The 21398-nt window shown below is 40.0% G+C and overlaps 1 protein-coding gene across 5 annotated transcripts in view; it reads left to right on the top strand.

Annotated features, from left to right (window-relative positions):
• Nucleotides 1–698: 698 nt before the first annotated feature.
• PDE1A (phosphodiesterase 1A) overlaps nt 699–21398 on the top strand; it is a 291971-nt gene continuing 271271 nt past the window's right edge. Inside the window, exons 1-2 of one of the 5 annotated variants that reach the window (XM_034785790.1) lie at nt 699–1214; nt 21230–21343. In XM_034785790.1, coding sequence (XP_034641681.1) covers nt 1168–1214; nt 21230–21343 — 161 coding nt within the window. In that variant the 5' untranslated portion in view covers nt 699–1167. The remainder of the gene's footprint in view (nt 1215–21229; nt 21344–21398) is intronic. The other 4 variants (XM_034785791.1, XM_034785793.1, XM_034785795.1 and 1 more) reach the window with 4 other exon arrangements.

The raw sequence follows: 21398 nt of genomic DNA, 5'->3' as shown, positions 1-21398 counted from the left end.
TTATATATATCAGAAATTGCCAATGGTGCATATGGCATTCATATATCGAACAGAATAAATTGTGTTACAAAGGAATCTCAAGTCTATTCTTTTTTAAGGACATAGAGTACCTTAATATTAAATTACATGAAGTGTTCTGGAATGTTATAGCAAACCTCTTTAACATGCATATTCATATACCTTAAATATGAAGACATGTTCACAGAAACCTTGTTTAGTTAAGTTACTTTTTATTGTCTTCAGTAGATAATGTGTGAGTCAAATGGCTTTGAATCCAGGGAAGGCATTACTTTGACTAGGGCTTTATTGAAATTAAATTTAGAGTTTGAATCAATGCCCAGGAATGTCATCAGATATAACAGATTCAATTTGTTAGTCTCTTCACTTTTAAATGTGTTTTTAAAAACAAAGCAGATAATTCTTCCAAGCCTTCAGATTTCTAATGCTTTCAGCCTTTGCTTAGGCTGAATGAACTGTTATACTTTGGGTTATTGTACATTAAATCCACCCTGTTGTGACTGTCATATGATTACACATGAATATGATGCATAATCTGGATATAATTTGTAGATCTTAATCTATGTCCTTTGTTACTATCATAGCTGTCTTTTTTATATATATTTTGGAGGGGTGATGGTAAAGGCAGGGGTACTGGAACAATTTTTATAGTGGGGGTGTTGGGAGCCATTGACCCAAACTTTAAACCCTGTATATGATAGAAACCACTTCAAGCCCTGGGGTGCGGCAGTACCCCCAGCACCCTTAGTTCCAGCACCTCTGGGTAAAGGGAAGGACAGGGAGCATAGTTGCTATTGCACTTCAATAAATACTGTGACTCTTCAAAAAGCCAAAGACAGCACAGGAATCTCTACATACTGACGTATGAAGATATTGTTTCCCATCACACAATAGACAAGGGTTCATCTAGTTCAGTCTCCTGTAGTGGCCCGTATCACACATACCTGGCCGGTTCTGTTTTGCTATAACAAGGGATTTAAGCTCTAAAGCATGAGACTTACTAGTTCTTTTTACTGTTTCCCTATCTAATGTAATGTAATAAAATAGCCATTATTATTTATAACATCTTTTAAAGCTCTTACTAAGTTAATTACCTCACTTCTATATTGCAGCAATGAGTTCCACAGTTAATGAGTGTTATAAACCCTGATGCTGACCTGGAGATTACATGAAGCTTCATTGATTTCAAGGACCAGGTAATTTTTTAAGAACCTTAAGTAGGTGACATTTGTAAATATGAAGTTCCAACACATCATGGAATTTTTTGCTTGCTTTAGACTAAATGGTTAGAAGCATGAAGGTAATAATAATGGGCCAGTGTGGTGCAGCAGCTTTGCACCAGTGTTAGAGGCATACAGGCTGCCACACCCCTCCTGGCTGGTGCAGTGGGTGTGGATAGAGGAAAGGAATCAGGATTTTTTGCACTGTATTTATCCCTTTATTCTCACCATAGGGACATTCGCTCACAAGGGGCCAATGGCGCAAAAGGCTTCAAATCAGAAACTGCAAAGGCCACTTTTATCTCCCCTGTGTGTCCTTCTCCCACTGCTCTCCAGGGCTCAACCCCCATGATCTGACCCATTGCCTCTTGAACCATCTGTGCTACTTATCGGTGCTAAAAAAGATATTAAGAAAAAGGTTCCTGCTGAGATTAATCTTTTCTCATCTCTGAAGTGACTCATAAAGACTGCTTTGCTTTCTTATTATTTAGAAAAATGAAAGTATGTTGTTCTTGGTTTTGAAGCCAGATATAATATGCCTCCTTTCTGTCATGTTCCACATGTTTATATTTTTCTGTTTCTCAGTCTTGTGACCTTGAGTAGCACTAGTCAGTGCACTGGGAAAAACTGTTTGTTTTTCTCTGTTTTTTGTTTGATTCTCTTTTCTTTCAATCTTGGATTCTGTTTTCTGGGCTCTGGCAAAAGCCTCTTGCCAACTCCCAGAAAAGCAAGTCAGGCACCAAATCCTTTCTACAACGTAAAGCATTTTTCTGCATTTTTACACTAATTGGGTGCAGTCTAAAATGCAATAGAAGTTTTAAAGTACTATCCATTTATTCCTATTCCTATCCCCTCTACTCTTCTTTGAGCATCCCTCCAGAAGAAAAAGAGAACACACGTTACCTTTGCTAATTTCAAGAACTTTCTTTTGCAGTCATCCCATCTTGCTATAAAAGCTCCATCCCTCTTCAAAGCACTCTGATGGCAGTATGAAAGGAAAGCTGCAGATGATAGGGGAGTAGGCTGTATTCACAAAGATGCTATTACAAGTTATCAACACCTTGGGCGAAACTCATCTTGTATAGTGTGCCTGCATGAGGCCTCTGCACTACCGAACTACTTAAAATAGAAGTGAAGTGCTGCAAAGGCCTTCTGCTAGCCACCTGCACAGGGATGATTGTCTCCTTTTTGATTTATTTTCTGCTGCATCCCAAGTTTTGCTTCAAATATTGGCCTGGGTTGCACAATGGCGTAGGGTGAAGCAGGGTCCTCAGAGTATTGCTTTCTCCACTGGACAGGCAGGTGGAAGAGGGTAGGATGAAACGTCACATCCCTCCCCCTTCAATGTGCCGACCAGTATAACTACATGGCCACACTAATGGAAGGACGCAGCACCGAATATAGACTTGGCTCAGGTACTTCCTTCCTGGAGCAGCTGGGAGGCTGGGAAGCAGCTTGTGACTTTCTGAGTCGGTCTCTCTCCTGCGCTGCTCCAGGGACGATGCAGTAAGGTGCTAACGCTTATGCTCTGTAGATTGTAATGATCTAGCTGGAGAAAGAAGAAGTTTGCACTTGTCAATGGTAACCTTTTAGATTTCTCAAATTTAAAAAAATCGCCAAATTCACCAGTTTTGTTTCACACGGAAAGTGTAGCGTTCTTTAATTACTTTCACCAGGACACTGATATCTTCATCAGGTGCTGTTTAAATATTTTCCTGAATATGTTTAGCATTTTTCAAATAATAAATGCATCTTCCTCTATTAAGCAAAAACTTCTTTTGATAACTCCTGTTTTGTTTGAATAAAACTAGAAAAGTATATTGTTTTCTGAATTTCTCCGCAGCATATGTCAGTAATTCAGAAAAATGTGATTCTTTACGCTCCATAATGACCCATTAGAAGTTCAGCTACAATACTGTATCATGAAGTTGAAATCATAATTGATTTTTGTACTGCTAATTTCATAGCCTTCTATATGCCTTTGAGATAAGAATATGGGAGGACTGGGAATTGGATTTGACAATACAGTTTGACTCGCGCAGTTTAGTTTCCATAAAGGTTTGTTGGAATGCAAAGTGAACTTGTGTGCAAAGATGTGTGGTGTATTATATAGAAACCTGAAAAAGACTGAACATGTTGAGCAGTGGGTATCAATTTGTCTAGCTAAAAAATGAATACGCAAGTGTTATCACTATAGACAAAGTTTACGTACTCATTAAAAAATGTGTACACATCAGAATGGTTTGCATATGGTGGACTATTCCATAAATGGCTTTTTTTAGTGAAGAAAATGGAATCTCAACTACAGTATCTTAGTAGTTGTAGTAATTCTTTGTCAGGTGCCTTTACTAAAATAGTAGGAACCATGATCATTGAAAGCATAGATGACTTGGGAACCATAGAAAGTCTTGTAGCCCAGTTAATAAATGTATCACAAAGACTAATAACAGTTGGAAAGGACCAGTCGCTGTTTGTTGATATCTTATAGTTAATATTTATAAAAAGTGAGGGTAAAGGAGATGTATTTCCTTGGGGTGATATCCTAACCACTCTGAAGTCAATAAGAGTTTTGCCAGTGACTTCAATGGGGCCAGGAATAATTGTTGTTGTATATTTTTAAACAAACTGTTTGTTTTCTGTGCAGTTTATAGATGTTAATCTGTATGTGAGGAAAAAGTTAACAGGTTGGATAATATATGTAGAAAAAGGACTTGTGACCATTTTTCCATAAACGTTTACTAGGTCTGTTGTAGTCACCATGGATCTGATTGTTTCTGTTCCTATGCTGATTAAAATAATCTATACACTTTTTGTATACAAAATAATGAATGGCAATGACAACAATTTGGGAATCTCTGTACAATTTATGTATTCTGTGTGAGGTTATGAATTCTGTATCTTTACCAAGATGTAAACACCATTTGAATGTGCAGCCTTTTGCCTTCTCTGTGGTCTGTTTACTTCCATGTTGTCCTGAAATTCCAAAGGCTGGTGGCAAAAGAATAACAAAAGAGGGCTGTTGATATAAAATGCTCAACCACTGAAATGTAACACTCTAAACTGGCTCCCAACTAGCAAAATTGATTTAGCAGAGGAGAGGTCACCTTGGCAACAAAATCACCTGGCAGGGGTTTCTGATCATGTGGAGAGGCTGGAAGGACAATACCTGACAAAGGGAACGAAAGGTATAAATAGGGAGGAATTGACCTATCTGGGATTTTTGACCATTTTGCCTCCAGCTGTGGAGGAGAGAGAAGCATTCAGTACGTACAGGCTGCATGAGGCAGGAAGCCCTGTTTGCCTTCCTGAGCCCAGATGATCCCCAACGGAGGGTGATCTAGAAAGGGGCACTGCTTTTAGGATGTTTGTTGTTTTCTAATTGATCTGTACTTTCTTGTGCTTTATATGATTAACTAAAAGAGCAGTGATACTTCTGATTCTGTGCAAAGTATCTCTGTATGTTAAATGGTTCACAATCTACTGTTTGCCTCTGGAGAGAGTTAAACAGTGAACTGGAAGCGTCACACCTTTGGGATGGAGTTCTGGGAAAGGGTACGTGTAAGTGCGGGGAAATCTAAAGTGCTGAGCCTAGAAGGCATAGGTATCTGGACAGTGAGTTCCAGTTCTCAAAAGGCAGTGTTAGACCCTGGGTCCACACTCAGAGAGTGTGCCTACAGACAGACCTGTCACTGGGTAGCTGGTCCCCGTGAGTAGACTGGGCCCAGCTCCCCTGTATCACAGCAGATGAGCTGAATCCAGCCAATTAAAAGGGGCTGGGCTACACCTGCACCTATTCAGGGCTTTAGGGGCCAGGCAAAGAGGAGAGTGGTTGGAACAGGCTGCACCTGGGAAAGAAGCTATTGTGGAGAGGAGCTAACACTCTAAGGACTCACCACAAGAAAGTGGCCAGGTGCTCAGGGAGGCAACTCTGGGGCTATTGCTCTAGGAAGGGAGCTAAGTGACTAGAACTGGGAAGCTGCCATTAGCAGACTCCTGGGAGGGATGTCCCTGAAACCTGCAATCAAAGAGCAGGCCATTTATTTAGGTAATTCAGAGCTCAATTTCTAGATTTTCAGAGTTGTTCAGATAAGTATCTAAACTTCTGGAAGCTTATTCGGACTGAACATTTGGAGGTTTTTGCATCACCAATAAGCAATGGAATAACTAGATATAATCAAGGCCTAATGAAAAGGTGTTTTGTTCTTTTATATAAATCAGTAAGATCAAATAAATACACTGGTACAAATCCTCCAGTGCAGTTCAACCACTTGGTGATCTTCACTTTGTGTCCTAAACCCACATAACCAGCAATGAGAGGACCACCCCAATGATTCCTTAGTGGCATAGGCTCAGCATAGCAATTAATATGTCACTCTCCTCATGGCTGCTAGTGCAAGAAGCATCATACATACTAAAAAGAAAAATACCTTTTCCTGGAGAACTATCATGAGCAAAGGTGTAGGGCTTAAATGTCTTGATTTTGGAGACTGCTCTGGTTCTATATGAACTGACTATGGCATGTCCGTCTATATGCTATGAGCCAGTAATGATAGTGAGGTCCTCCCTGGACAAAGGTGACCAAACTCTTCAATAGGGGAGGCAAACACCCTCTTTCCTTATCTTAAAGATGCTTTCCCCAACCTATGGTATTTAACTAAATTTGGCTTCAGCCAGCTTGCTCCCAACCAAGTCCCTATCTTGGCTAGCAGCTTGCTGCACAATCTGGATTTGATGACGGAGTGTGTGCTCTCTCATTTCACTGTCTACCCCAACACCTTCATATATACTTTCAACAGTGGGGCGTACAGAATATATCCTTGTGGATCTTCACATGAGGGAAATCCCACAAGGAAGAAACTATCCTCTGTGTTCCCAATCCTATTCCTTTGACCTCAATGGGAACAGGATAACACCCTTAGAAAGAAAAGACTAGAACCACCTAGTAACATTGTCTGTCCTAGGCAGGATCCAGAGACACAGATCGACCAAATCTTTTGGTTAATTGTGTCAAAGGCTGCTGACAGATCCAATCGAATCAACATGGACATGTGACTTTTTGTCTTCGTGTGTGTGTGTGTGTGTGTGTGCAACCTATTTCTAATTTATTAAATTAACTTAGCTAATGTATAAGTATTTTAAATAATTTGGGCCATATTAATAACATATAATTTAGGTTTAGGTAAGGAGAAAAATTTTAAACTGGATAAAATAGATTCCCCCCGCCCCATAGTTGATGGATGTTCTTTAAATTTGAGGGTAAAAGTTAGTCTTGAGTAGAAACTTGATTAATGCTCATACAGACTGAACTGAGTCTTAGTGGAAAATTTTGTAGCTCAAAATAAAGCCTAAGCAAATGTAAATAACGAATCAAACTTTTGCACCATCTCAAAAGCTTCAATAGAATTTAATCATGTTTGTTGGACTCTACGGTAAATGCTGATCTAGTAAAAATATGACTTTTATGAAATGTCACATTTTCCTCCAGGCATCTTTCCATCACAGTGTAGTAAATAATTTTCTGTCCGTGTTATAAAGCACAGTTCCCTTAAGGACAGGTTACATGACAATTTGAGGTACTGACAACTGTCTGCCATTATTAATAATAATTCTGTTGCTATATAAATTGGCAATAATTTGGTTGGCTCAAAAATATGCCTCTAAAATCTTGTCGATATGATCAAAGGAGCATGTCAATGTTTTCAGTATATGCAAACTTGATTCCTTTATCTGAAAGAAAACCAGATGACTAAAAATGAGATCCATGTACAGTTTCACCTTTTCTCATTTAGTATTTAGACATCTACTGTAGTAGTTGAACCATTTCAGCATCAAACATTATACTGAAATGGTTCTAGCTGTATGAAAAAACGATGGTAGTTCTGAACATAAGGCAAGTCACTGGTTACTCACCACCTAGTTACTACTTGCAATATAGTTCAGAATATTAGTTTGACACGCAGCTTGATTGTCTACCTTTAGACAATCAAGGGTAGACATTTGTTAGCACTTATACAAGTAGTTTCCTTGAATATTATTATATGCTCACCACTGAGTAAGAGTTGCCCAGTTGAACCTAACAGATGTGATAATTTTGGTAACCATAATTAGCTTTTTGAAATAAATTCCTTTTGTGTGAATGTAGTGTTTTGTAAAAGGTGATGAATTCACCTCCCTGGAGAAAGAAGTTCTCTCCCTGCAAAACAGTTACAGCGTAAAAAGCAGCATTGTAAGCTTTCCTACTTTGTCACAGAAATGTACCTAAATTCTGTTCTGGAAAAACCATCTCTAAATAATCTACATTCCAGCTAATTCCAATAGCGATGATGGGTTTTTTTTGTGATATTTAGGCTTGTCCACTGGACACTCAAATGAGACAACCAAACTAGTTTCACAGTCAACTTATTTTTTTTTTTATTTAGAAAATCATTTTTTATCTTATTGAAAGATTGGAAAACATGCCTTATTGTTAAAAACTCAAGGAGCTCCTATCTCTTTAGCTTATCAAACAGTGATTTGATCACAGTCTAGAAGTACCTACATGGGGAACAGAAATTGGATAATAGAGGACAAAGGTTTAACAACATCCAATGTCTGGAAGCTGAGGCTAGACAAATTCAGATTAGAAACAAGGTGCAAACTTTTAGGTGAGGATCATTAACCTTTGGTATAGTTTACCAAGTGGTGTGGTGGATTCTCCATCACTGTGAACTTTTAAATTGAGCTGAATATTTTTCTAAAATTATACGCTGTAGTTCAACCAAAGGTATTGGATTTGAAGCAGGAATTTAATTCAAGGAAGTCCTATGTCCCATGTTATGCAGGAGGTCAGACGAGATGATCACAATGGTCCCATCTTGCTTTAAAATCTATTGATTATTGTACTTTACAAACACTCTTTGGAGAGTTGGAACTGAAAGTCATTCAGTTATTTGTGTGCTGGGTTACTGGCATTTTAGAGAAATATTCCAAACTCCTTCCCTCCTCATAAAAATAATTACATAGACTTTACGAAGAAAAGTGAAAAATTGGCCTTACCAACCGGGGGCTTGCTCCTGTGAGGTACTGAGCAGCCTCATATTGGTTATGCGTTGTCCTACATTGCCCTGTTACTTTTGCTTCTCTGTCTGATCCTCCTGCCATCCTCTTCTTCATGAGACACATTTGACCAACCCAAACTAAAGCTAATTAAGACAGCTATTTTCTAATCTGAGGTGACTGAGAAAAAAGTGAGGATGTGCTCAACATCATTTGTATTTTACAACCAAGAATTCATTCCTCATGTCACCAGAGATCATACTAACTGACATAGTTCCTCTCTAAATTCATCTCTAGCTATTCCTTAGTAATTAAAGGCAGGTTTTCATCCACATAATTTTGACAACTGTAGCCTGAAATCACCTTGATGGAGATTAATGCGGGCAGGAATTATTTACCAAGAGATGGATACCCGATTGTAGTGTCTAATAACCACACCTATAGAATACAAAAATAGATAGGCCAAGAATGATGTAGGAAGAATAGGCTTTGTCTACAAGAGGCTCTTTTTCTTAAAATGTCATTCCCAATGCAGCTTCACTAAATGTAATAATGGTGGGTGTGCTAGTGACTACTGACCTCAATCACTATAACCATTGTGTCATTTAACCCTGTTCAAAGCAGAGCAAGATAACACAAGGGTTAAAATGTTGGCAGATGACAGTGCCTGGTTTCCCTAGCACTCCCATCATTGCTAGTATCAGTGGAACAGCACCCAGTGATAGAAACTTTCCAAGAAGACAGTTGAATGTAGAGGAGAAGCCCAAAAGTGCCTAAGGGAGGGAACAAGCTCAGGGTGCTGGGAAAAGAGAATGGAAGTCTTCTACGTTTCTCCTCTTATCCTGTATATCCTCAGTCCTACTGGCATTTTCCATTTACTCATCGAACCCGTCCCCCAAGATCTGACTTCATTGCTAATGCACTGCTTTACCAATAACCTGCATTATTTTCTGTCTGTTTTTCTGCCTGTAAATGGGAATAGTTATAATTATCACCACAGAAAGTCAGTCTGCGATGTACATGTATACTATGTATTTCCTGAGTAGTTAATATACTACTAATTAGTGATGCATGACCATTAAATTAAGTTTCCAAAATCCCTTATTCCAAGTGATTTTGAATATTTTAAACTAAAATTTGCTTTTCTTAGGTTTATCTTTTTAACCAAATTCACACATTTCCTTTTAGGAACTATGTTAGTACCCTTGTATTCAAATCATAAACTGTCATAAAGAATCTTTGACTTGGGTTACATTTTATCAGTTTGTCTCTAAAACTTGCCTAAATTTCACCCTTACACTTTAGGTGAACTTACAGCATGGTCCAATGATATTAAACATCTAATCAGGTCAGCTGAATTTTGCTCTCTTGTCCTTAATCTTTGTGCACTATAGCCTGTTGGATGCATTTTTCAATGTGCTGCCAGTTTTAAGTATCAGTTTTAATACTCTAGTCATCTTTTAAGATGTTTAAAAACCAGATGCCAAAGTTCATGTGAGAGGAATTAAGATTATAATGCAGAATGTATTATGGGAAGGGTCTCTTAAACCTCAGGCTACACAGCAAGTCCCTGTACATTTCCATGGTACATAGACTGATTGTGAGTCAGATTATGTTTTGCATACTCCAGTCTCGAGTCACATAATGTACTAGATCAGTATTCCATAAAATCCCCCTTATCCCTTTACCATGACTTTTGGAGAACATTAATATAGCACAGTTAAGAAATGAAAAGTCAGCAGATGCAAAAGTTAAAGTTACACATTCAGGATTTGTGGCCATTATCCCTGCCTCCTTGTATGTACATAACATGTGCATTTTATTTTACATTACATGATATATAATTGTACGACTCAATGTACAGTAAAATAGTTTATATATTTTTTTCTACCACCTAAGAGGCACATTTGTATTATCTTGTTCTACACTGTGTATGGTGAGCAATGTCCCCAGAAGTCATTTTTATCAAACATATAGAATAAATCAAATATACTATAGATGAATTATAACCGGAAGGGCTAATAGTAAAAATGTGCTGGTATACACAGGCCACCTAAATTCACTGCTGAGTCTGCAGTATTTATCTAAGTAGGATATAATGTTCTTATAGTGGTACCTGTCACCACAGTGTCTTGGGTGCTGTCAAGATAGAAGACACTATTAAATCACAGAAGGCCGGTTGTCTTTCTTCCTTCTCCTCTTCATTTCTTTCTTTTTTTTTTTTTTTTTATTCCTCCTCTTTGATTTTCTGAATTGTCTGTGGAACGTAAGTCCAGGAAGTGACTTTGTTCCGAAGGCTGAGAGATTTGCGTCCATTCTTATCTCATCCTGTGAAGGCTGAGTTCCAAACCCTTGGCGCTGTTGCCAAAAATGACCTGTCTCCCCCACACTTACAAGCTTCGCCTTTGAAGCTGACCACATCATAGTTCTTGAGGAAGTAGCTTTCGGGGGGAGATGGTGGTTGTGGAAAGAGGTTCTCTGATATCTTGGGCTGATTCCATGGAGGGCCTTGAAGGTTAACAGTGAGCCTTTGAATTATTTGATCTATGGAGAACCAGTGTAGGGAGCAGAGCACAGGGGTAATGTGCAGCGCTCAATTGGCTTGTACGTACGTCTCCAGTCTGGGAAATTATTTCATGATATCCCTATGATGTTAAAACATACATTCTGGAAAAGCAGATGGCATTCAGGAGGCTATCGGCTCCAGAAGAGGGAGGATGTTTTGAAGAAAGCAGCAGCTGCTGCTCACCCCACCCACTAAAACCACAGAGGAAGAAGAGGAGAGTAGACCCCTGCCCCCTCCAGTTGCCCAGACCAGGCCCCTCCCCTTAGCAATGATACACCCAAGATGAGGGAATTGACTCAGGGTGAGGGCTAGGTAACCATCACAGCTGCCTGGGGCTAATGCTGGAGTTACTCCTCTGGTGGGCCAGGGTTTCCCTCTTTAGTGCCCGCTGCTGCTGTGGGGGAGGAGGGGCTCAACCAGCTGCCATTGCACTTCTGGCACTCGGGGATGGGTGGGGTCCAGCCACTATTGCCACCACTGCTGCTGCTTCTCCTGTGGAGTGGTGGTTCCCTTGCTGGTTGGCTTTACCTCTTCCTCTGGAATCCAAGAGAGATGTAGTGGTTTTTATAGCTGCGGCAGGTCCCCTAGCAGATGGGCAAGGAGGAAAGGTACAGTCCATGGCTGTGTCTTCTAGCCCGGAACTTTGCTTCTACCCACCCTACCACTTCTACAACTCTCCAGCTAGATAAGGGAGAGAGGGATGTTTGGTCTGCTGTCACAGCCGCATCTCCTCATCTGGTGAGCTGGGACAGGAAGGGTGTGACTACTCTTCTGTGGGTGGAGAGGAAAAACGGTCTGTCTCTCCACCAAGCCCCCACTCCATTGCATGGAGCAGTGGTTCTTTTGGGCCCTTCCTGCAAAATTTAGACTGCAGAGTGCCTTGGAGGTTTGCTTCCTGATCACCGTACGAAGTGTGCAAGAGCTGTCACTCAGTACTGCCCTTTGACAATAACTATATATTGTGCCAACTGAAGTCAGTACAGTAACTCTGGGTTTATATCAGTCTGAGAGTAGAATTTGGCCCATAGGGAACCACACCATTAAAAATAGGTTGGTGTAAAGCACATTCAGTGCGAGGTGTATGGTGTTTTTTCTGACAAGAGGCTCTGACTCATTTGCGTATAAAATGTCCTATAAAGATTTAGGCAGGACAAGATTACTGGTGACTCTAGAAAACTGCATTGGCTAGATCCATAAAGTTACCAATGGTGCAGAGCTCCTGTGGCAAGAAACTCTGAAGTCTGTGGCAATGTTAATTCTGTTACTCTGTTCATTTGTTCTAGTGCCATGCAATAACTTTTATCTTTAATTAAATAGTTGTCAAAAAAAAAAACCCACAAAGTGAAAATGTAAGTTTTAGAACCTAACTCATTTATCTTATTTATTGGCTCTTACATTCCTGGCTTCCCTGATGGCTTTCCAGCCAGTCACTGCTGAATAAACCTCCATTCCACATGTTCCAATTAGAGAGAGAGAGTGACATTTTGGGCTGGCATACATAAGGAACCCACCTATCCCTTGGCGGGAGGTCAGGCACTCAGCCAGAACTGACAGCTTCAAGAGAAGCTGCTGAAGGCAGCTACCAGTTTGCTCTTTCCCTGCGGCACATATGTGGAGGCCGGGGAGGAAGAAGAAGCTGGGCTCAGCTTGGTAACACTGGGGATAGAGCCAAATTTAGCTGGTCTAAAATTCAGATCCATGAATTGGGGTTCAGCTCAGCTGCTCAGGATTTCTGGTCTTTGTTAGAATATGCAAATACGCATTAAAACTTTGATGGAAAAATACTAGAATTTGGAGTGTACAGGATCCAAAGTCCATGGTTATACAAATCTGATAGGATTGCAAGTAAGGTGACCAGATGTACTGATTTTATAGGGACAGTCCCGATTTTTGGGTCTTTTTCTTATATAGGCTCCTATTACTTCCCACCCTCTATCCCAATTTTTCACATTTGCTGTCTGGTCACTCTAATTACAAGACTCTTCTTTTCATTTTCCCCTAGCTTTTGTTATCCTAGAAGTACTGAACATACAATTGCAGATGTATGCATGTACAGATTGCTGGCATGTAAAATTGAAAAAGGTCATAGAGAGGTTTTAAAACTAAGTGCTGGTGGAAAGCCAACCGGTGCGGAGGAACTCAACGTTTGGATAGACACATCCCTTAGGAGAGGATTTATTAAAGGGGATGTTCTATATGTTAGTAAAGAGTAGAGGATAGAAGTTGAAAAAGTACACAAGGGCTGAAGAGAAACAATTCAAATGAAAGAGTCCCATTTGATTACATCACATGAAGTCAGACAACTAAATATTGATGAATTTTATAAGTGCTTGTATACAGATACATGACGTCTAGATATTATGGTGGGTGCCTGGTATTAAATGAGAATATTAATATAATAAGCATCACAAAGTTGATGGAATGATAATAATCAATGGGACACAGTAATAGCAGAGGAATGACAGAGTAGGTCATGTTGGTGGGCACTATATGTGAAAGAAAGCATAGACTCAAATATTGAAAAAATCTTAAAAGAATCAAACTGTCCCATGAAATATCTATGGATAGAAATTTCATGCTTGAATAATAATAGTATAGTGGTCAGAATATATTACCGACCACCAGAATGGTGATGGTGATTGTGAAATGCTCAGGGAGATTAGAGAGGCTACCAAAAAACCCCACCACAGTAGCCTGTAACCCCAAAAAGGGGAACTATTAAAAACTGGGGAGACTTGTTAAATGGAAATTAAAAGGAACAGTGTCAAAAGTGAAATTCCTGCAAGCTGCATGGAAACTTTTTTTTTTTAAACCACTGTAATAGAAGCTCAAACTAAATATATACCCCTAATAATAATAATTAATAAACAGTAAAAGGACAAAAAATGCCACCATGGCTAAACAGAGTAAAAAAGGCAGTTAGAGACAGACATCCTTTTATAAACTGGAAGTCAAATCCTACTGAAGAAAACAGAAAGGAGCATAAACTCCAGCAAGTAAAGTGTACAGTTATAATTAGGCAGGCCAAAAAAGACTTCGAGGGGCAACAAGCAAAACACACACAAACTAACAGTAATTTTTTTTTTAAAGTGGCTCTGAAGAGGGAAGCCTGCCAAACAACCAGAGGGACCACTGGATGATAAAGATGCTAAAGGAATACTCAAGGAAAACAAGGCCACTGCAGACAAGCTAAATGAATTCTTTGCATTAGTCCTCACTGCAGGGGATGTGAGGGAGATTCCCACATCCAAACCATTAGGTAACAAATCTGAGCGACTGTCCCAGATCGAGGTGTCAATAGAGGAGGTTTTGGAATGAATTGATAAATTAAACTGTAATAAGTCACCTGGACCAGATGGTATTTACTCGAGTTCTGAAGAAATTCAAATACGAAATTGCAGAACTACTAACTCTGGTATGTAACCTATTGCTTAAATCAGATGACTGATAGATAGGTAATGTAATGCCAATTTTTATAAAAAGAATCCAGAGGTGATCCTGGCAATTACAGGCCAGTAAGCCGAACTTCAGTACCAGGCGAACTGGTTGAAACGATAGAAAAGAACAGAATTATCAGACACAGATGTTGGGAGAAGAGTCAACATGGCTTTGTAAGGGGAAATCATGCCTCACTAATCTATGAGAATTCTTTGAGGGGGTCAGCAAACCTGTGGATAAGGGTAAAAGAGTGGATATAGTGTGCTTGGATATTCAGAAAGCCCTTGGCTTTCTGAAGGCTCAATGGGTTAGTAACTGGTTAAAAGATAGGAATCAAAGGGCAGGAATAAACAGTCATTTTTTTTTTTTTTACAGTGGTGGTGCAGGGTGAGTGGGGAAAGCTATGTTAAGGCTGCATTGGTGGACACATTTTCTAATTTAAATCCCTTGTGTGATGGTGAAGAGATTTCTCTCCCCCCCCCCCAATGGCATCTGTTCCATTATAGCCTTTTATAAATATCGAGGAGCTTTTTCTTGTTGCCATGGTCCTTGTGGAAATACTGTACAGCTAGAGGGAACATTTTCTTGTTTCCTTTGAGCCATTCAAAGTGAATGTCTAATGAAGCTATTTCAACAATTGTTAGCTAGAACAACATTTCATGCTACCTCCTATGTCCATGTCTCACCACAGTCAACTAGTTATCTCCTTAACCTTTTATTGGTTTAGTGGGAGAAGCTGGCAGTCACTGTGTCAAACCCAGATTTCTTAATACCTTTCGCATATCCCTTCCCTGCATTTCCCCTATGCTGTTCTAGGCTGAGAGCGATAACTTGGCGATTAGTTTTTTCACAGGTCCTATTGAAATGTCAGTCATGGCTCTGGAGTGTCTAGATTGATGTGGGGGTTTTAAGGTACTTTATTTGTCAGAAGGGGTCAGGTAAGAGTATCATTTACTCCATAATGGCTGTATGAAAACACCTAAGGAGGTTGATGGAAGAGACTTTTATCAATTGATACAGACAGTTTGTGGAAGCTGAAAAGAGACACAGTGAAACCCAGAACATTTATTCTGTTCCTGTGTATCCTGTCACTGAATAGTAAATTGTGTATTTGTAGAGCACAAGGTTATACCTCTGATCCTCTCTCTCTATGGTAATTTTGAAGTTGTGTAATACATTTCACATCCAGTGCAGTGCTGGCAGAGTTTCCAAAACTTAGAGTATTAATTTGGTTGCCAAACCAAATTAATACTAATGATGTTCTCCAAAAGTAGTATTTGCTTCTTGAGACCTTCCGCCTGTACTTCCACAGCTACTGTACTAAGCACACATGCTTTTTAAATAAAGATGTTAACCCCCAAATCTTTCAGATGCGTGACCTTTCTCATTCCTTCATGAATTTCTTGGGCCAGTGATCCATGTATCTGCTCCAAATACCTTAATGATTCTGCCTAGTCATCTTCTGCTTGTTCTGACCAAAAATGTATTGTTTCCTTCTTATTTATTTCAGTTAAATGTCTCGAAGGCATAGAGGAGATTTATTTTTGGAGGGAAGGAAGGGATGAAGAATAGGAGAGTGAAGAGGGATGAAGATTAGGTGAAGCTCTACTCTACTCCTCTCTTTCTCCTTCACTCAATTTCAATTTATCTCCATCTGAAATCTTCAATTATCTCTTACCTTGAATTCGTGTCTTTCCGCATCTTCTACACGTATAATCTGCTTATCACCACTTCCACAATAGTGCCCGCATTTCCTCTAGACTTGGCTATTGTAACCTATCCCTATGCCCTTCCCAAATGGTCTGTAAAGTGCCTAAGTCACATAAACACCTAACTCCTGTTGATTTCAATGAGTTAAGTGCCTAGCCTGCTTAGAAGCTTTCGTGAATCCCACTAGGCTGTTACCTGCATCCTTAGATTCCTAAATACCTTTGTAAATCTAGCCCCAAGTCCTTAATGCCTATGAGACTAGTGAACCCTCAACGCAAGTAGTGTATGAACAGGAGGTTATTTTTCAATACTGTATTTAAACCTCTGGGGGCATAATGCACATGGTTACTAGCAAGAACTATATCAAACAGCCCACTGCTGTGGAGGAAAAGAAAATGCAAAAGTTTTTTTTTCTTTTTTTTATTTAAAGACCCAAAGTATATTTCCTTTTGATTCCCTTTATCTAGGTCGTCTGGTCTGTGCCAGTCTGCTTGAGAGTCTGTATCAGTCCCAACTCTTTTAGCTAGTTAGTTTAATCAGTGCCAGTTTACTGAGTGGGCCATCTATGTAAATCCGTCAAGTTGCTGTAACTTAGTTCTATTGCCAGTGACAAAATCTATTCTGTAGGCAGTCTGCGCAAATTATTGTAACATAGCTAGTTTGCCAGTGCCAGTTTTGCAATTTTACGTTAGGTCTGTGCACTTTAAGACTAGATGCTCTTCTCTTATCTCAACCATCCCTTTACATCAGTTCAGAGGAAGCACATGTGGGGCAAGCAGGTGAACCATGGATTTTGTTTATGATGAAAGGCATTGTATGTGATTACAAAACCAGGATACAGGCAGAAGGAGAAAGAAGAGTGTGTGGAGAAGACGGCCTGACAAAAATCCCCTGGAAGCCTCACACGCAGTGAGGCTTTAGATCAGTTTAATTACATTCCACAGGGTGTGAAATTTTTCACAGCCGTGAGTGATGTAGTTGGGTCAGCTTAACTTTGTAGTGTAAACCAGCCCTAAGTTTAGGCATTGCCCTAGGTTACATCTACACTGCACACCACTGGTGGCAGCATGTAGGGTATGTGCAGCTACAGGCCGCGGTGAAAAGCTGGCTGCATCCACACTGCGTATATAGTTGAAAGACTCTGGTGGAGGGAGGCAGCGCCCCTCACCAGAGCCTTTTCTCGCTGCAGTGAAATCCTTGCTAACTTCAGTGACTTCAAATTCCTCAATTAGTTCCTGTCTCTCCGGCAGTTCTCCTGATTAGGGAAGGTTGCATCCTAAGATTTGAAAAGATGAGCGATAATGAGAGTATGAGAAATCAGTTCTTCAAGTCTCTTGTTACTTTCTCTTCCTGCACCAGTGTTGATCTGCAGGTACTGAACAGAATAGTGAATAATGTGGCATGTTTTGTTTCCTTTCAGGAGTAAAGGATTTATCTAAAATAAATCTCTAATCCTCCTCATCAAAACCTGTGTTAGCTCTTATCCTATTCCAGTGGCCAGTTCTCTAATCCGTCTAGTTGCAGGCTTTTCCCTGTTTTTAAAGTGGATTTTTCTGTGTAATTTTAAACTTTTATTATTATTCAATGTTCATAGTACAAGGAAGGATGTTGCCCTTTTAACTGTATATTAAGACACTGTGTCTTTCTTTCCTAAAGCCAACATTCCATTTATTCTTAAGGAAAGGATGCACTTTGAATCACGGGGGGGGGGGGGGGGGAGAGGGGGAGGGCATACCATGTTATATTTCAGCGTCTGATTTAAGTACTTGTTTGAGGATTAAGTGGCACAGTGACAATTTTATCAGGCCTTAGGTAGGGGGATAGAGCAGGGTGCAAAAGAAATTTTAAAATCTCCAAACTGAATCACTAGAGTTTTGCCTAATAACCAGAGACTTGTCTTGAATGAATAGATATCAGATTAACCCAGAAATATAAAGCTAAACTTTAAAAAGATGCAGGCAAGGGATGAAAAGATTGTGTTTTTGTTTTTAAAGAGAGAGAGGAGAATGGGCTCTAAAACCTAGCAAGCTGAGAGCATGCCACAAGCAATCCAGAACAAGAACATGGAGAGGCCAGAGAAAAACATCTATTACTTTACATTTAAAAAAACCACTCATCAGTTCAGCTGCCATCCCCTTGGGTAAATGCCTGTTCTTAAAATAATTGCCCACTGGTTAGTATTTGGAACTAGTTTAGGCTAGATTTTACCTAGAACACAGCCCACAGTAAGGGAGCAGCCCAGGCAGCCATAATTTCTCACCTGATCAGGGAGGGAGGTTGTAATTTTATTGCTGTCCTCCTGACTGGCAGGTTGATGGGGGCAGAGCTAAGGTTCTGTCTGTTCTCCATCCATCCTGACTCCTACCTGTCTTCCTGAAAGTGGAAATAGTGGGTGAAGAATACCTGTTTACCCCTATGTGCCTGGCTTCAAGTTTTGGTAATGGAGTCAGATATCTGTGATCCAATCCTGTTTATTTAGAAAGAATGTATACAGTCCTGTTTCCCTGAACACAGTAGGAATTAAACAAGTAAGTGGTTTGTTTTGCTCACAGTTCTAAGCCTCTTTCAGCATCACTTTGACCCAAAAGCTGTTTCTTTAGCTTTTCTCTGGACCCCACACTCAGTGCTTGGGTTGGCTTTCTACTATGTTCTTTGTGTCTGCTTCTGTGTGTTTCTTGATCCTTCTCTCTCTCTCTCTCTCTCACGCAACATTCACAACTCCACCAATCAATCTTGTAGCCCTTGTGTTTGCTATATCAGTCCTCAGAGAAACTCCTTTGGGCCACATGGTTCAAATTCTACTCAAGCCTTGCCATGCATCTGTGAGGTGCTCCTATTGCTTCAGCCATCTGGTTTCACAAAGAAACTCAATTGCTTTTTACACTCATCTTGAATGAAAGGCAGCTGTTACACCCACCAGCTTCAATGCAGTTTCCCAATGTATAACAGTATTGTCTTGGTTGCACATAACCTCAGCCCTACCTGAGGGGAGCAACTGGAGCGTAATACCTGAAGAACAAGCAACATTTCCTCCTCTTCAGAATATCAAAAGTGATATTCTTAACCACTCCTTCAGTTCCCTTGGGGGGAAAGAACAGCTTAAACATGGTGCTACTGCCACTTGGAGCTGGCACTATTTTCCATCATAGAATCGTACTACAGGGGCAGAAAATGCCTTATGAGGAAAATAGGGGCTTAAAATTTCCCTCTGTCCCTGGAGGATTGTATGAATACATAATTATTTTCTTTGCATTGCTTCAGATGCGGGGGAGTGAGAGGTAGGGGGCAGGGAAGAATTCACATTAGTGCTAGTGATTCATATCTGTTACTCCCTGTGAGGATATGTCTACTATTTCTTTAAAACTGTATCAAGATGCTATGCAGAACAGGACTGGGAGGTTTCTAGGAAGAAGTTCTTCAGTGCAGCAGCAAAAGAAGGACAGCATTACAGCTCCTACTGTCTTCCTTAATCTAATAAAGTACCTTGTACTGTGTTTAAAGAAAGTGATTGTTTCTGTGGTTCTTCAGTTTTGTCACATGACTCTCTTCATTGCAAGCAAAAGTTAGGGGAGGTGTGGATCACACACTGACTTTTTTTAAAAAGCCCCATTGAAATCTATGGGCCTGATTCCTCTTTCTCTCTTATGCCTGTGTGAATCAGGAATACGTCTAGTGAAGTCAGTGTAATTACACCAGTTTAAAACCAGTGCAAATTTGAGGTGAAACCTTTGGAAAGATATGAAATGCATCAGCTAATGATCTCTCTGATAGAAATCAGTGAAGACAGAGGAGGAGCCAACACAGAATAGAGATTAATAGGACATAAAGGGGATATTAAAAAATGTATTTTAATGGAGAGGAAATCATCCTAATATTAGGAAACTTATGAGAAAATAAAGGGAAATGGATAGGGGAACTTCAGTGACAGTGAATTATTGTGATCTTTTTCTTTTTCCTTGGCATTTTCACCCATCTCTGCCAGCCATTTCAGATGAAGATCTCGCATAACCTCACATCTTTGTTACTTTTAAACATACACAATGCACTAGGGTTGAAACTGCTGCATAGACAAGCTAGTGGTATCTGGGACTATTTGGATCTTCCTCCAGAGTTGCAGATCTTTGTTCACAAAACAAGAAGGAAGATGTTTATAAAATGAAGATCAAATTTTGAAAAGCTCTGCAAACACAGTTGAGCAAGCAGTGAAATATACCGATGCAGAACTAACCCCAGTTCTATTGAAACAGCAGCTTTGGCTGTGCAACTAAACGCATGGGTCTGCGCTGTAGAGATTGAGCTGGCAATCCGCTGCATGGCTGGCAGACCACTTAGTTCTCATTCCTTTTGGTCTTTACATGCACTTAATTTTTTCTCTGGCATGCACAAACAGTTCAACATCAGATTTTGACACACGCAAGCTATTGTCCCAAAGGATTCATTGAGCAGGCTGTCTTGCAGCTGCTGCATTTTCCACCAGTTAAATTGACAGTTGCCTACTGTGTGGAGTTGCTAGGAGAAGGTGAATAGTCATGATTACAGCATATTCCTTCAATAACAACCTGTAGAGCTCTCTGATTACTCTTCTGAAGGGATTTATACATGTCTTAGAGTCCCAACTTAACGTTTGTTCAGTTATGTTGTTAAGAGGCTGGTAGATATTTATTCATTGAAGACCAATTCAGGATCATCTAAAGAGACAAAAGCTCTGGCATTTAAGCAGGCATTCATTTCGTACGGTGGTGCAGCTGATATTGGTTTCTACCATCTGCTTTCCTATTGCAGCTTGCTTCTCCGACCTGCACAGCAAAAAAAAAAAAAAAATGTTTTTCTTCTGGGCTGCTAAAGTCATTCACATTTATCCTGCATGGCAATGAATGCTAATACGTTTTAAGGAAGCTTTTGTGCTTCAGTGCATCTCCCTACAACAAATGAAGTGCATGGGGAAAGAGCTTGAGCAGTCAGTCAGTGAGTAGTATAGTAGCTGGCTCACATGTATGGAGTAGACTTGTGAGGTCAGAAGAGCTGTTTATAGTGCTGTATGCTTAGGGGGAGAAAGAGAGTGGATTTGTCTATCAAAGTGAATAGCAATTCAGCCAGAAGCTTTCCTTAGCTTTTTGTAATTCTGAAATGTTTTGCTAGATGAGAGCTGCTACTGTATAACGTGTGGATCCTCTGACGTTTGTAGTGGACTAAGGAATGCTTTTACTTGCTGCTGAGCCTGACTGTAACTGTATTGCTGTAGGACACTTACCATGGGGTCTAGAGCTACTGAAACAGCCCGGGAACTGGAAGGCACCTCTTTAAAGTACCAAATAGGAGGACACACTGAGAAAATGTGGCAACGGCTCAAAGGAATGTGAGTAGATCCTCTCCTTGTTTTTGTGCTGTTTTCTGGGACAGATCTGTTGCTT

The sequence above is a fragment of the Trachemys scripta genome, chromosome 11, assembly GCF_013100865.1.
Source record: "Trachemys scripta elegans isolate TJP31775 chromosome 11, CAS_Tse_1.0, whole genome shotgun sequence".
In the NCBI taxonomy this organism is placed as follows: Eukaryota; Metazoa; Chordata; order Testudines; family Emydidae; genus Trachemys; species Trachemys scripta.
This window is presented reverse-complemented; position numbering and strand designations above follow the sequence as displayed.